Source organism: Chinchilla lanigera, unplaced genomic scaffold (assembly GCF_000276665.1).
Source record: "Chinchilla lanigera isolate Chin_1 unplaced genomic scaffold, ChiLan1.0 scaffold00127, whole genome shotgun sequence".
Classification (NCBI taxonomy): domain Eukaryota; kingdom Metazoa; phylum Chordata; class Mammalia; order Rodentia; family Chinchillidae; genus Chinchilla; species Chinchilla lanigera.
Genome location: NW_004955528.1, coordinates 2,111,182 through 2,128,042, shown reverse-complemented (window position 1 = coordinate 2,128,042; position 16,861 = coordinate 2,111,182). Strand labels below are relative to the sequence as shown.

Below are 16,861 nucleotides of genomic sequence, written 5' to 3'. Positions count from 1 at the left end.
GAATCTCTCTGCCTATCCAGCACCGCACATGGCAAAGGGCTTTCAAGTTTTGCAGCAAGCTCCCATTGTCTCACATAGGACAGGGCAACAAAGGCACAGTAACTTTCCAAAGCAGCGGAGGTGGAGCTCTACTCAGAAATGGAGGCAGAGTCACAGTCACTAAAACATGGGATCAGCAATCGCCGTCACACCCCCAGAGTCGTATCTGTAGAGCTGGCTGAAGTGAGACGGCCAGGGTTAGGGTCTCTGTTGGAGGGCCGAGGGACCCTAGGAGACCCTGAATTTGACTCGAGCTTCCTGCCTGAACGGTAGATGCTGCCTCCTTTCTGCCTGTGAGGCTCCCGGGGAAGGCAGTGTGAGGTTTTCACAGGAGGTGGCCCCTGGACCAGAACCAGGGTACAGCTCTGTCTTTGATTCCTGTTCCTTGGGACACCTTTGAGCTCAGTCTCTTGCCTCAATGTCTCCATCTGCACGAGGGGCTGGACAGCATCGTCAGGTGGGCAGGTGCTCTGGGATTTCTTCTTTAACGGCCCCTAAGAAATTCTCAGGCAGGTAGAGGGGGCTGAGCTCGCTGGCCCTCTCTTCTCCAGAGTGGACCTCACTGCTGGCGTCGGAGTGAATGACCCAGCTCCTGAGACCTGGTAAATACACAGTAACCCAGGAAGCCGGGCTTCCGCAAGAGGCCCAAGGCAGATATAGAAAAGCAGGGTGAGGGTGGGCCATGCTCTGGGCAATAGCAGGGTGCAGCGGCCGTGGGCCTCCCCCTCCTCCTTCTCCCTGGGCTCTAGCCATCTGCTGGGGACAAGGTGTGCCTGCACCTTGTCTCCCCTCTCCATTCCCTTTGCAAGGGTGCATTTCTTCCGTCCCTCATGGACTGACCATTCAGAGAGCCTCCTGGTGTCCCCTCTCTGCTCAGCACGCCAAGACTCATGGGGATGGGCCCTCCTCTTCCCACCTCCCCGCCTCCATCTGCTCCTTTTCTTATCCTCAAGGCCTCAGAGTGGCTAATGCTTCTCCAGGAAGCTCTCCTCAGGGCTCCTCAGCAGTGGTGGTGACCTGGGCCATGTGCCCACCCAGTTACTACTGGGCACCTACTGGGTGCGCAGTGCCAAGCGTAGACATGCCACTCTTGGAGACGGCCATCCTGTTGTGATCCCAGGGCCCAGAGAGGGGTGTGGAGCATCACCAATGTTCAGAAATGGTGGGAAGGTGGGGAGGGGGGCACACCTGTGCAGAGCAGGAGAGGAAACACAGAAACCGGCCTGAGCCCCGGTTTCCGGTCAGCATGAAAAGAAAGAAATCCAAGCACCGAGAGCGGTCATCAGAGCTGGGAAGCTCCCGGAAGACGCCAGTGCGTTTCAGTGAAATCTCACCTCTGGGCCAGTGACCATCCAATTTTAAAAGAAAATCGCTTCTCTAGGCCGGCTGTAGTCACGGCCAAGTGTAAATCTGCTGCCGGCAGCCTGGCGCAGGAGCCCGAGAGGAACTCAGAGCTTTTCAGTGGATGGAGAAATGGGAGTCGCTACAGGCCATGCAAAACTCCCAACAGGTAAAGGAAATGAGAGTGTGCAATCTGTTTTTCTGTGGAAATCCTGGGTTTAATATGGTACAAGGAGAAAGCGCTGAAACACTGCACTCAAGAATTACATCCTGGTTTTTAAAAAGAAAACAGAAAAAGAATTACATCCTGGTGGAAAAACTTGATCCTGAGGATTTGAAAAGCATCTTTTTAAATGCCAGGACAGGACCCAAGGGAGGCTTATTCATGGCAAAGCCATTAATAACAGAACAGAACAGCCGGCTCCTTCCGGAGGCTGGTGCAGAAGAAGGCGGTGGGTGTGTGTGTGCCTGGGCTTGTGTGTGTATCTATGGAGTGGGTGTATCTCTGTGTTGTGCTTGCACGTATGCGTGTACATATTTGTGAATGCTTGTGCGTGGTGTTTGGTGTATGTGTGTAGTGTGCTTGTGTATCTGTGTGTGCAGGAACTGTGCAAAGCAGGGGACAAGTGCAAGCAGGCCTGGTTTGGACCTGACTGCCGGGAAGATGGTCTTTGTCCCACCCCACCCCACCCCAGCGACCCGCACAGACCCGCTCTGTCCCTACCCGTCCTCACCCTGACGTATAGTTACGAGAGTCACTCGATGAGACAGCAGGTGGTGGCTGAGGCTGGGCTGAGTCCTCTGCGGCCCCTCCTGTCCCCACACCAGGTGTGGCCCGCAGGGCACGAACAGAGGGAGGCATTTGCTGACTGCCTGAGGACCCGGGCACATGGCACCGGGGTCCTTTCTGGGTAAGGTCTCTCCTTCCCCAAAAGCCAGGCTTCTCTTCTGGCCCCCAGCCGTGACTCCCACCCCACAGCCTCCGGCCTTGGATGCTTTGGGAATAATATACCCACAGGTATATTACGATCTGAAGGTATATTACGATCTACCCAAAGGTGTTTACGATCTGAAACCACACACGGTGACTTTCCCGCAGCTTCAAGTTCATTTGAAATTAGGCAGACGCTCCCCTTCGGGGAGGCTTTGCCAGGATCCTCCTTTCCCACAGCCCTTCCTTCCTCAGGACTGAGCTGGCCTTGCAAGCGGGAGTCCCGGGGCGCACACAATCGCCAGCCACCATAAGTTATTTTAATGTAGACATCACTTTAAACTAACCTTTTACCATCTGTTCTGTCCTTTAATAACAAATGCAAAAGAGCATAATTCTCCATGGCATCATAAAGCGAGAAGTGTGATGGAAACGACTGTCTGTGTTCTTTATTCATGGCCCTATCGTATGCTTCTGCGATGTTTTTCTCATTTTCCAGGCACAAATCAAGGGGAAAACTGCTCTCCCCTGATCTGGTGAATTCATTCGCACAGTATTTCTTCTTAACGCGGTAAACTCTGGGAGAACCCAGGGCATTTTGAAAGCCCTGCCAGGAGCCCCACATAGAGCAGCCCACCACCTGCCATATTTCAGAAGGAGCCATCGAAAGGCCCTGAAGAATTAAGCAAATGCGGCCCAGTGGTCAAAATGTAATGAGATTTCTTTGGAAAAAAAAAAAAAGTTATCTTTAAATATATGGTGGGTTCTTTTCAGTAGGTCTATAATTAAATCTCCCTTGAAAGCTGGGCAGCTTGGCCTGAAGGAGGTAGCCAGCAATGCCAACACAACCAGCAGTGCTGTGCTGCCAGCCGCTGGACACTCTCCCAGGCCCTGCGGGTCCTGCGATCCAGTGCGACTGGACAACCGTGACTGGAAGTCCTGCTGTGCACCCAAGGGCCCTGTCCTACCTCACAGTCACCGCAAGTTTCCAGCACGCCAGCCCTCTCCATGTTCACTGCTGACTTTCCCTCTCCTCCCTGTCACGCTCTCCGGCTCTTCCCCCAGCACCAAGGAACAATCCCTGCATGGGTGACAGAGGAGAGCTAGTCCTCTAATCTAGACTTTGCCCCCGGTACCTTGTCCTCAAGCCTTGGTGGAACTCCCAGGGAATGGAGAAGAGAAAATTCTCACCCACAAAAGGGCACCAGGGAGAACGTCCTGCCTCAGCTAAGGTGGCACTGAGCTCAGTGACCTCCCACGGCACAGGGGGAAATTCAGACTCAACTAGAGGCTTTATCTGCAATGCTCAGGACAGCCACTCACCAAGCCCAGACGGTCACCACCATCCCGAGAAAGAAGAGTGGCCTTAGAGGTGGCCGCAGCAAAGCACAAATGTCCCTAGCACCCTCGGGCCCAGGCCCACCCGCCCTGTCTGCTGTGTGCCGCTCAGGGTGAGTGAGAGCCTGCCCAGTCCTGGGAGTAAGGAGAAGCAGGATAGTCCTCGCAGACTATGTTTGTGCACCCAGGTGTGTACCCATGAGTGTGTGTGCATGCACAGCATGTGTGGATGCACCCACAGTCCTGCCTGCTTCCCCTCCCAGAACACTGGGCCAGCATGAACAGTCCCTAGGTTGCTGCTGACCTGTAAAATACCTGTGTAATACAAACCTCATCTCCTTCTCACTAGCAGGTGAAGGACTTCCATTTCCTTTAATGACAACGGGAAATGGTTCCCGTGTCATGAATGGCCAGGTGCTGACCACCTTGCTCGTGACCTTAGCATGGACAGCTCTGGTGCATCCTCAGCAAATGCTGGTTTACAAAAGATGTTCCCTCTCAGGCCAAATCTTCTAAGAACTGGGGTTTTCTGGGGGATGGCTTGTGGTTTGGGATATAAATTAACCCAGAAAGGATACTCATCAGTTTCTTCCAAGCCTCCATTGAGGCTCTTATACTCATTACTGTGCTACAGAAATAGGCCACCCAGCAAGGAGCCCTCGAATTCCGACATAGGCCCTGCAGGATGGGGGTCTTGAGCGCACCACTGCACCGCCCATTTCTGTCTCAGCGTGGCCAGGCCTCCGCGTCACACCAAGGCTGCAGGTCCTAGGCTCGCCAGCTTGTAAAACCAAGCAGGCTGCTTTGTCTCTGTCCTCTGCTCTAGGAAAGTTTCAGATCACTCCTACACAAGCTGCAGCCCCAGCATCCCTCAAGGGAACTTTCTGCAGGGTAGTGACCCTCTCCTCTGCCTCACCTCTTCCTCTGCTCAAGTTTGAAATTTTATATTTTCTCAAAACATAATCAGTTGAACTGAGATTTTTCAACACAGTGGAGCCTAACCTGAAAAATAGGATGTGAGAAAAGGGTTATTTTTTTTCTCTCAAGTTTACCAAAAGCGCAGGTGTTTTCTTGAGGATGCGCCTCCCAATATAGCTCTTGAATCGCTCAGGTACCTGTGGTTCTGCTCTCAGATTCAGACTTGGCCTTGTCCATTCTACTGGTTATTTGGTGCTTCTGCGGCCTTCAGCCCGCTTCCTCCGGTGTTGAGCACTCTCTTCCCCGCCTGCTGTAATTCTGTTCGAATAATGAACACATCTGAGCCTGTGCATTTGCTGTGAAGCAATCTCAGGCTTCGCTAAATAATAGTCTCATTGTTATGTCACTGAGCATAATCGGTATTTTTAAATAGCCTCTAAAATCAGTTTTGATTCCTGTTTGACCCAATGGTTATTTTCAGAATAACCAATAATATTTTCAGAATAATGTTGTTTTTTTAATTTGTAAAGGTCCTTTTAAAAAATATTATCACTAGATTTTAATTTTATGTTCCATAAAAGGTCTTGGTCAGTTTTGCTTTGTGGAACTCTTTTAGAGATTTTTCATTATGGCACGCTGTGTTGGTCAGCTTCCCAACGCTGGGACAAAATCCCTGACACACACAGCTAAAGAGGAAAGGGCTTATTGTGGCTTATGGTTTCAGAAGTGCCAGTCCATGGTCCACTGGCTCAGAGGCAGAGCAACATGGCAGAAGGCACGGCTGAAGAAAGCCACTCAACTATGGCAACCAGGAAGCAGAGAGACAGGGAAAGAGCTAGAGAGAAATAGACCAGACACCCTCGACCCATCCAGACATCCCCGGAAGTATGTTTTTCGAATCTCCTAGGTGTCTCTCCTGGCAGTCAAGTTGACAGTCAAGATTAGCCATCACATCCACTTTACTGTAAAATGTTGTCATGGTCCTACGAGCCTAGTTTTTTTTTAAAGAAGTCAGGTCTTCTAAAGATGTTGTCAAATCTGTAGAATCCACCTCATCAGTTATTTCTTTCTGTTCTCTGTGGCCTTCCTCCACGTTCCTGAGGGAGCCCACGCCTTGACAAGAACGTCCTCTCCCTCCAAGGGTTTGACTGTATTTCCAAACACATTGACTGTGTTTCCATCCGTGTCCCTTTCTTCTCACAGAATGTTTCGCTGCACCTAGTGAAAGACGTGCACTGTGTTTTTAACTTTGCTGTTATCCTTTTGGTTCCCCAAAGACTTGTGTTTAGCGAAGGATCTGGTCAGAAATAAAATGACCCCGCCCCAGGCAAAATGCAGGCTCTGTGCCTGTGCGTGCTCTTTCCTTCCTTCCCCAGCTCCGAGTCTCAGCTAACTAACCTTGGATGTGAGGCCAGAGAGCCATTGTCAAGTTGTTTTCAGTGCTACACAGCTTCTCCTGGAGAAATACTTCAGTGTTTGTGTGTAGCTTCATAGACACGCTGACTGTGATTTTCAGTATTAAATTCCTGTTTCTAAGGACTGGTCTCCGTCATATTCAGTCAACGCCCCGGTGCCTGAGGTCCTACTGTGTTTCCCCTCCCAGTACCTCTGTCAAAGAGGCAAGGAGATGCCGTGTTCTCCATCTTTGCACATCCAGAGATCTCTGAGGGTGGACCTTCACAATAGGGTGGACAGCTGGCTGATGACCTTGACCCTCAGAACTCTGCTGCCTTCGTCTCTGCCCCGATTGACGGCAGAGCGTTAGGAGTGTTTGCATCAGCTTTGGCTGGTCTGAGCCATCCCTCCATCCTTTTCAGCTGTGTTATGTATCCCTGCCAGGCGTCCCGTGCTCCCGATATAGACACTGAACTTGAAATATGGTACCGGGTACCTTTTGGTGACCCGGTGGGCCATTGGACGTGTCATTGGTGGCACTTGGTAAACCCCTGACCACTGATTGCCCTTCTAGCTCCCAGGGTGGATGAATTAGCTGTACTCCCCAAATCACCCCAAAAACAGACACATGGTTACTCGAAGGGAGGGTGGACATGTCGGCCTCACCCCACTGCAGGCTAGCTTCTTACTTCTCTCCTTTCTTCCTTCCTTGCAGATCCGGTCCGACAAAGACAACGACATCCCCATCCGGTACAGCATCACAGGAGTGGGCGCTGACCAGCCACCTATGGAGGTCTTCAGCATTGACTCCATGTCCGGCCGCATGTATGTCACACGGCCCATGGATCGGGAGGAGCGAGCGTCTTACCACGTGAGTGTCCCCAACGGAGGCCAGTGGGAGCAGGTGGTATGCACCTAGGTGAGGCACACTCCTGCTTGGCCACAGGTCCTGAGCCTCAGGAGATGACCCAAGCACAGCCTAGTTCAGAATTACCCACTCTGGCTGGCTGAAGTGCAGTGGCTGGGCACTAGCCCAGGGGTCCAGCTCCGTGGCCAGGGTGGGCCTGGCCATACTCCCAACTCCTTCCCAGGAAGGGTGCTGGTCTGAACCCACAGGGGCTCCCACCTCTTCAGTCTTGGCTGGGGACACCAGGGATCCTGTACACATTCAGAGCCTTCTCTTAGCTCCACCCTTTCTCCAGTGCAGAGCCCTGTGGTCATTCCCAGCTCTGGAATAAGCGCTGGTCCTACCCAGCCTAACCCTTCACAGGTGAGCGTCGGGCAAGTCGCTCAGCCCCTCCCTGACTCAGGCCTCTCCTGGTACATGAAGATTCAGTGACAGTAGCTGCCCCCGGGTTGCTCTGAGGGTAGGGTTGGGTCAATGCGTGGATGAGGGCAGTGTGTGTATCTGTGGTTAATGTCGTGATGGTGCCCTTCTAGCTCCTCCATATTTGGGAACAAAGCTAGAATTCGCAGCTTCTGCCCCTGCTGTCACATTAATTGCTCTCACTTTACTGCTTCAGCCCAAGGGGCTGATCATAGCCTGACCAGCTGTTTCTCATGTGTACTGGTCACTTATTTGGAATTTACTCTCCATCTCTCACCAGAAGGAGGCTCTGTGTCCACAGGGAATGGGCAGGCTTGTCCACGCCGTGCCCCAGCCCCAAAGACAGAGCCTGCCCCTGGAGATGCTATCTGCACAGGGGAGGGAGCAGTTGGGAGGAGCTTGATTCTGTCACAGCCACATGGCCTCAGCCGACTCCTGCACCATCAGAATCTGGATGCTTGGCTAAACGGACCCCAGGGAGCCTACCTGAGGCTGGTTACTTCAGAGCCACCAAGGTTTCCTCCCCAGGCTAGCTGCCCAAGCCCGAGAAGGCTGCAGTTGCTAGTTCACACAGACTGGGAGCTGCTAAGTACCCTGTGGTTTCTACCAGTCAGCAAAGATGCAGGTGTGACGAAAGTCAGGCCCACAGTACCTGGCCTCTGCTCTCCAGTTCACTGGACCTCAACAGCCTCCTGCAGGCCAGAGAAACCTTGCCCACACCTCCAGATTCTTCCCCTTACCTGTTGTGACCCACACGACTATCAGTGGTCCTGGGGAAAAATGGCAGCAGGATGAGGAAAATGTAAGCAAGAGACAAGGCTGAAGTCAGGTAGAGCGCTCTCTCTCTCTCGATGGGAGGAGAAGAACTGCCCAAGAACTGTAGAGCGATTATTTATGCACTCAGGAGGTTGACGTCAATTTCAACCTCTGCCTAGCAACCAGCTGGCCAGCTGGAACAGCTTGTTTAGAAGGCTGCAGGAGCTCCCTGTATTCTCCTGCTGGCTTTGTCTTAGCCCCACACCGTGTGAGTGATTTCCAGTTTAGTTGCTCCCTATACTTACCTACTTCACTTATCCATTTATATATATATACATATGTACAGATGTACAGACACACATACGCATCTGCCCATCCACCTCTCTCTACCCACCTATCTACCACCCATCCACCCACCTGTCCATCCATCCACCCACCTACCACCCATCCACTCTCTCCATACACCCACCTACCGTCCACCTGGTCATCCACTCACCCACCCACCACTCATCCACCCACCTGTTCATCCATTCACACACCCAGCACCCATCCAACCACCCACCTGTCCATCTATCCCACCCACCACTCATCTGCCCACCTATCCATCCATCCAATCACCCACCCACCTGTCCATCTACCCACCCACATCCATCCACCTATCCTTCTATTCATTTATCTATCCACATATCTACCCACCCACCCACTCATCCACCCATCTATCCATCCATCCTCACCTATCCATTCGCCCACCCACCATGCATTCACATGCCCATCCGCTTGTCCATGTATTTACCTACCCATCCATCCACCTATCCATCACCCTTCCACCCTCCCCTTCATCCTTCCATCCATCCATCCTAAGCACTACCAGTGTGCCAGGCCCTGCATTAGGTGCTTAGCAGACGGAGATGAATGGAGTCCATCTGGCCCCACTTTAGGGGGCTTGGACATTGCTGGGATAAGACGGCATCAAATCTTCCTGAGCAGACTGTTTCCCCAGTTTCTCCAGCAGCGGTGACGCCATGCCTCGGCACACACACACACACACACACACACACATACACACACACACACACCCAGGCACTGTCTGAGCAGCTCCTTGACTCTGTGTCTGGCGGTGGAGGCCAGGGTCGGGAAGAGGAGGTGTGGGAAGCAGACTGTCTTGTTAGCTGGGTGGAGAAAGAGATTTCCCTCGGGAGCCTGAGTAGCTAAAGGAAAGTCATTGTGTCCTTTTGGAGCAAGGATGGTGGCTTTGTTCACAGGCTGAGGAATGTGGAGGACAATGTCTGGATGCACAGGCCTCCTTGTCAGGATTGCGGTTTGTTTCAGGCCAAGGCAGAGGCATAGAGATGCCCCCTTCCCGGCAGGCGCAGCGGACACTCAGACAGGCTTGGCTGCGAGAGCAGTGTCAGGGTGCTTTCCCCAGGGAGCAGCTGTCAGGTCCACCGTGAGGTCCAGGTTACCCTTGAAAAAGAGGGGGCACTGTTCTTCTAGCCATTCTCACACCCCGCATTTACAAGGACCTGCCTGACTCTGGGCCGCAATGTCCCTCCTCCTCTCTGCGCCTCCCTCCCTCCGCTCCCTCCCCGCTTCTTCATCCTCCCGCATGCACCATCTCTTCCAGGACAGGTTCTTAAGGGGCCTCAGTGCCCAAGTCCAGCAGGGAGCTCAGCCAATCCCAGGCTGGCTGACGGCTGACAGAGTGGGTGAGAGAAAGGTGGGGGGCGGTGGAGTAGATGAGACTGCCCCTGTGCCAGCAGCCCCTGTGCCAGCAGCCCCTGTGCCAGCAGCTCCTGGCCCCTGTCTGCCCCACCTGCCCCACACGGTGGGCCTCCCCTGTCCTGCTGACTCCCTCCTGATCAGCAATCAGCTCCGGAGCCTGCTCCTTCATCGGAGCACTTTGTCTCTACACCGACTACACGAGGAGGCCACTTGCTGATTAAATTCACCTCTCCAAGATGAGACAGATTAATTTTTAATTATTGTGATCTCTGGAAGAAAGCTCCTCAGCCGTGGGGTCCTTGCTTTCGCCTTCTCTGCTCCCAAAGGCCTCGGCTCTGGGGCCAGGATCTCAGTGCTTTGATTGCCTGCTGGAGGGTTGCTCCACTCAGCCAGCTGCCTCTGGGCATCTCCAAAGTGATTTCTATCTCTTCTGGGAGGTGGCAGCTCTTGGCACAGCCCCAGCAAGCAGGTGACCAGCTGCAGCCCGGTCTTCTCAGGCTTATTCCTCCTAATCTTCAAGAGTCTGGCTGAAAGTTGGCTTCATAAACATGAGGCCAGGCTCAGAAACTCAGGTAGGGTGGGACCTGCTCTGGCCAAGCCCTGGCTTCACTCCATACACCTCCAGGACAGATATAGAACTCCAGGTCCTGGTGCAAAGTGGAACACAGGGCCCCTCATCCCTCCAGAGAATGAAATCAGAACACTCAAATGCACTTGGGACGCTTCCGAGCAGAGTCCAGGGAAATTTGCCAGTCTCAGGCCAGAGCAGTCTGGAGCCACCTGTGGGCCCCTACTTTGGCCCTGTCATCCTCCAAGTGTGAAATCCTGACCCTAAAGACCCCACCTTCCTCCCAGACTGGACCTTGATGGGGTGGGGGGTCACCAAGTCCCCACTGGTTCCCTAGGGGCCTTGCTGGCTGGGCCCTCCCTTTGCTCCTCGGCTGTTCTGCTCCAGGCCTCGAGCACCCTGAATCCCTGCCAGCCTCAGGCACCCTCTGTCTCACCCAAGAGCCCCCCATACCCACCCCATATCCCTCAGGCCTGGGAAGGGAGCTGCAGGTAGGCGCTGGAGGAGATCTGACTACAGCAACTTGGGGCTGTGCACATTCCTGGAGGTCTCAGCCCACCATGGGCTGCCATGGCCTTTCCACAGAACCAAGGAGACTGGAGCAGGGTGTGGCGCTCTGCCCGGGCTGCAGGAGATGTCATCTTGACTGTCGGCTCCCAAAAGGGGCTCCAGCTGCATTCAACACAGCATTACAACCAGGGCAACAACCCCAACCCAGGACCCCCGTGTGGACATGGGGAGAGACACAGAGACAGACGGAGAGTTCTGCTCACGTGTGAACTCCTCCATGTGCTCTGTCATCTTTTTTTAGCCAGAGCGGAGTCAGGGCTCAAGCACCTGCCCGGCAAGCTGCAGCATCTGCACATGCGGAGAGGCAGCCTCTGCTCAGGCGCTCGATGTGGAGCAGTAGCATTTGCGGAGGACTGCTGCCTCCTGAATCAGAGCTGTCCCTGGGAACCTCTTCCTCTCTGTGTGCTTGCTTCTGATTCCTTGTGGAAACCTTGAGCCGGCCTGGCTGTTGGTTCCGTCTCACTGCTCCTCCCCAGCTCTGGAGCAGTCCCTGGCTCAGCTCCCTGCAGACTGTTACTCAGATGGTGTCACCAGCATGGCTCAGGGACTCCCCTTGGGCAGTGCCCTCTCTCTGAAGCCTGAGGAACAGTCTGGAACAGGCCTTGCAGCTCCGCAGGATCAGAGGCCAGGATGGCCACCTGAGGGGCAATCTCCTTCTCTCCGTCACAGGCAAAATTTACAATCCACACAGTGCTAAGATGGCGCTGTGCAGAGAGACCCCCTTCATCTGCCTGGTTCACTTTGCAAGCTTGCCTCCATTTTTCTGTAGATTTTGGCTGACCAATCTCCAAAATCCTTCAGCGGCACATGCTGCCTGGGCCCCAAACCGAGTGTCTGGGAAAATTGTGGCCGCAGGCTGCCAGGGTGAGAAAACTCCATTTGCAAAGTCCTTGTGGGGGGATCCACAAGTCCAAGATCGGGGCTGCCTGGATAGGCACTCTGCCTGAAGGTCGACAGTGCCAAGCAGTGCCGCCACGCCGCAGGGGCAGGAGGTCCTGATTGTGTTCCCATCTGGAAGTCTCTACCTTCCCAGTGCCCTTGAACCCCATCCCATTTTCTGCCCAACTGCTTTGGCTGGTGTGGGGGTCTGGTCTGAGGTCTCCTGAGGGTGTGTGGACATCCGTCAGCTTAGGGAATCATAAGTGGACATCCAAGTGGTTATTCCGCACAGTGACAGTGAGAGATTCTTCTAAGGATGCCGTGAGGAAGACGCACAGAATCCCACCACACTGTCATTTGGGCAAGGCCCCTCATCTTCTAGGCCTTGGTTTCCCATCTGCAGAGCACAGGTGGAGGCAGTGAAGTCTCACAGAGTCTTGTGAGAGCGGAATCGGGCGAAGGCACGCAGACCTGTCAGGGCGCTGCCTAGCCCTTAGTCCTGGCTGCTGGGGTCACTGACGAGGAAAACCTCTGCCGAGCACCCCCAGGACAACTTGCAAGCCCTAGTGGACTTCTGGGGGACTCTGTGGCCGCAGGGGGAGCTCTCACACCCGAGTAATAAGTGAAGAAGAGGGAGTGAGAGAATCAGATTCCACACACGGCAGTGAGGGTCCTCACAGCTCATGCTCCTCCCACATACATCCTACCCGCCGCAAGGCCAGGCCCACACTGGACACTCACTACCAGCCCCTCCCACAACAAGGGCAGGAAATTCACTTTGCAAGTGCGACTCAAATATGCAAGTCGTAGAAACCTGGATGATTCTTCCGTTAGCATTTGTGCTTCCCTCTGCCAAGGCAAAGCCCCAGTGGGCAAGCCCAGCCTGACGGACAGTGGGGGGGGAAGGTTTTGCTTGGATCGCCACCAGAAGCCTCAAATGTAGTAAAAACTTTTAGGGGCGGGGAGAACAGAGCTCCAAGCCCTGGCAGCAAGGCTGTGGCTGCAGCTGCTTGCCCTGTTATCTGCCCTGGGCTTCCCCGTGCTAAGGATAGCACCCAAACCTGACTGCAGCTTTGGTTAGGAGATAATGACCTTCATCCTAGCTCAGAATCGCTGTGTTGGAGGCTCCCAAACTTTAGCTCTGCATGTTATTGCATGGCTGCATCCGACAAGATGAAGGACGCCGGACCTCCACAAGAAGCCCCCTCCAGCTGGCCGAGGCACTGTCCATCCGGGACAAGGGATCAGCCAGGGACAGAGTGGGCATCTGAGAACAGCCCAAAATGTTCCGAGATTTTTAAACACAGTACTTAAGACTGTCACGGTGTGCATACGCCCCATCACTTCTTGCACCGGCAGCATCCCCGGGAATCAGTCTTGATGTCTCCGTACGACAGTGCTCTTGCCTTGTCGGGAAAGCCAGGTTTCAGATTCCCCTTAAGCACACAGTTTAAGGGCAGAATTCCACTCAGGGATGTCAGAAAACCCACCGAAACACGGGCTCCTGTATAGCCCCAGCTGGCTCTGGCATCTCCCTCTGGCAGGCATGGAACACGCCTCCTCGCCCAGCCCAGGTCCCGGGAAGCCTCAGGCACCACTTCTGCTGGACACCTTTGGTAGCACTGCCTTGCTGCAAAGGCCTTGCAGTCTCGTGTCTCCAAATTTAAGAGTAACATTGCTTTCAGCAGAGAAATATGAACCAAGGACACCAGGTGACAGTCGTGGCTTTGGTGCAGGGAGACCTGGGCCCTCTAAGTTCTGATTCCTCCCTAAAATCCCAGGTCCTCAAGGATGCCACCCCTTCCCTCTCTCCTGCCTGTAGAGCCCAGCCAGTCTGTGTCCTTGCTCCTATCCTGCCCTTGAGGTCTCGACCCAATGTCCCCTCTTCTGACAGGCCTCCCTCCCCGACCTCACATGACCTGGGGCTGCTGGCATTACAGCCATGACAGATCACTTCCTCCTGTCTCATACTCCATCTCCCTCCTGGTGAGAAGTACCAGGGCCAGTCACTTGTCTATTACAGAATAATCCAAGATGTGCTCCAGCACCTGGCACTTGTAGGTCTTGATAGGCATTGAATGAATGAAGGAATGAATGAATTCAAAAATGAAGTCTGAGCAGCCTCTCTCAGGGTGTCCAGGGCGTCTCCCCTTTCTTCCCTGAAGTCCTCTGGGGCCTCCACCCCTGGCAGTGGCAGGAGGGTCTTCCTAGCCCTCTCTGACCACCCGTTTCCCCGTGGTCCCAGGCCAGCACACAGGCCTGGATTGTGGCCTAGCTCATGCTGGGCGCTCAGATGAGCCCAACTCCCAGAGCAAGCTTGGGTCCCTCTGTGCACCTCCACACTGTCTCCTCTCTGGGTCTCCCGTCACCCAGGGGCAGCATCTCGGGCGCCCCAACACCACTGGGCACAGATGTCCTTCTTGCAGCCTCCATAAGTGGGATGACCCTCGTGGAAGGGTGGACACCTGTCCTGCCCCATGCACTTGAGAACAGTCTCAGCAGATCCAGAGGCCCTGGGTGGCCTTGGCCAGTGGAGACTCAGTGAAAGGAGAACTGAGGCTAACGGAAGTTCCCGGCTATAGCTGGAGCCCACGGACCCCTGCCCAGCTGCCTCTGCTATCCCCAGCCCAGGAATCTGCCCTCAGCACAGCCAGGGCCCCCGAGGCGGCCACCAGGCCTGACCTGTTATGTTGCCCCCAGCTCCGAGCCCACGCCGTGGACATGAACGGCAACAAGGTGGAGAACCCCATCGACCTGTACATCTACGTCATCGACATGAACGACAACCGCCCCGAGTTCATCAACCAGGTCTACAACGGCTCCGTGGACGAGGGCTCCAAGCCAGGTGAGCACAGGCAGCCAAGACACACTGGCATGTGCGTGCTAGGGACCACACAGCCTCTGCTGGGCTAGGACGGGCAGGGGCTAGTGCCTCGGGACTCGGTCCCCAGCACATCCTGCTCTCGTGTACTCAGGGCCCAGGGGTGCAGACGAGAGGTACAATAACCCCAGGGAATTGCAGTGACCTGGCCCCAGAGGAAACCAAAGTCACCAGCAGTGGTGGGGACACGGCTGGCCACAGAAGGCACCCTGTGGGAGTGACATGCAGTCTGGGGACTGGTGTATGAGGAGGAGCAGCAGAGAGGGGCTGGGTCCTGGGGTCGCTGCATGTGCTGCAAATGAGCCCATAGATGAGGAAGCACCAGCCAAGGACCTGGGGCAGGAGCCCAGGCAGAGACCACGACCTGCGCTCTGAGGCTACACTTTGGATCTGGTCCCAACCACAGTAGGAAATGAGGCCAGACTCCCCCAGGTCCAAGAAGTGAGCCATACCCTGAGGCTTCTGTCCCCCACCTCAAAGATGACCCAGGGACCCACCCCCAACACAGACTTCTGTGCAGCACTAGTATGCCAGGGACCCTTGCAAAGCATGCGTTGTGTCTTACGTCTCTAGACCCTGTCACTGAAGGAAGCAGGTGTGCCTCCTCCCCCTTAGCAGGGCGGAGACTCAAGACCAAAAGAGTGCAGCCATCTGTGGATGAGGCCCACGGCCCCACAGCAACACCCAGAACTTGGAGGTGCAGTCTCTCCAGCCCCAGACCTACCACTTCCCTCTGTGATGGCCTCCAACCAGACCCAGTTATTCTGCGCATAAGAACCCCCAGCCTCCTACATCCAGGGAGGGGTCTTCCTTAAGGGGTGGGGCCAAGGTCACAGAGGAGGCCTTTGCTGTGGCTGCCAGGGAAAGCCAAGAAAACATAGGACACCAGTGGAGGTCCAGACAGACAGCAAACCACACTCACACCTAAGTATGTCCAAGAACTTTGGGGGCATGCTAATGTTTGAAAAGCATCCTTTGTTGATCTGAACTTCAAGTTTAACTGCAGGTCCTGTTTGATTTGGGTTTTTTTTTGGTTGGTTGGTTGGATGGTTGGTTGATTGCACGCGTGTATGTGTGTGTGTGTGTGTGTGTGTGTTGTTTTGCGGTACTGGGAATTTAATCCAGGGCCTTCACACAGAGCTACATGCCCAGTCTTTTTATTGTTCTATTTGTTCAAATTTTGAGTCAGGGTCTCACTAAGTCACTGTGCCCAAGCTGAGCTTGAACTTTTGATCCTCCTGCCTCACAGAGCGCTGGGGTTACAGGTGTGCACCACCACACACGGCTAGGTGCTACATTTTAGCAGGCAAGCCCACCCTGGCACTCTGGCAGGGCCCGGCCAGGTGCTGATACCGGTTCTGCCTCAAAACCCAGAGCCCGCGGGGCCAGGGGCAGGCTGCCCTGCACACTTGAGCTGCCTGGGGAAGGCAGCCCATCCGGCCCGGCAGCGGCTAACATCTTTCATCATCATCATCGCTGCTCCCCCTCTGGGGCTGCTGCTTCAACGAGGCCAGTTGCATTTTCGGTCGATTGTCTTCCAGAATGCCCAGGCATGGAGCGCTCAGGGTGCCAGAGGCAAAGGGGTGCGACGGTGTTTCTGCAGAACAGTGGGCAGCTGTCCCCACAGCCCCTGGAGGGGCAGGCGCAGTCCATGGGTGGGCAAATTATCTCCAAGCAGCCAAGGGCGCCTCCTGGAGGGGCTGGGAGAGTGTGGGGGTACAGCTGGGCGCATTGGGGGGGCGGGCCTCCTTCCAGCCCCAGGACCTACTTAAAGGCTCTGGGACTCTTCAGGCCTTTCTACCCCAAATCAGATTTCCCGCGTCTTATTTTAAAACACATCGATAATGAAAGTCTTTCTAAATGTGTAGCCGGTTTTGCTCATTAGGCTAACAAAAGCCGCAAATTGCCGCATCTCTGCTCGGAAATCCCCGTAAGCCTTTAAGCCCCAGAGCCGGCTGGCTAGCGGTGCTCACAGTCGGGGCGGCCTGGGCAGGCAGGAGCCTAGGTGCCTCCCAAGCCCTGCTCCCGTGCTGCTTCTCTCCGCTCACGCCCAGCTCTGCCAGGACTAGAACTGAGTGCGGGGGCCACGTCGACCGTCAGTACCCCGTGGTCCGCCTCGGGTCCCGGGGAGCCAGATCCTGGGGCACAGTCTGGGCCGGGGCTGTGCAACGCTGGTGCTGCCTGGACTGGCTCCCC

General features: G+C 54.8%; 1 protein-coding gene across 1 annotated transcript in view; it reads left to right on the top strand.

Moving 5' to 3' along the window:
* Positions 1-16,861, top strand: part of Cdh4 (cadherin 4, type 1, R-cadherin (retinal)) — a gene marked incomplete at its 5' end in the record, with an annotated part of 554,230 nt that overhangs the window by 466,560 nt on the left and 70,809 nt on the right. Inside the window, 2 exon segments of the mRNA XM_013507435.1 lie at positions 6,678-6,833; positions 14,485-14,629. Of these exon segments, the coding sequence (XP_013362889.1) occupies positions 6,678-6,833; positions 14,485-14,629 (301 nt within the window).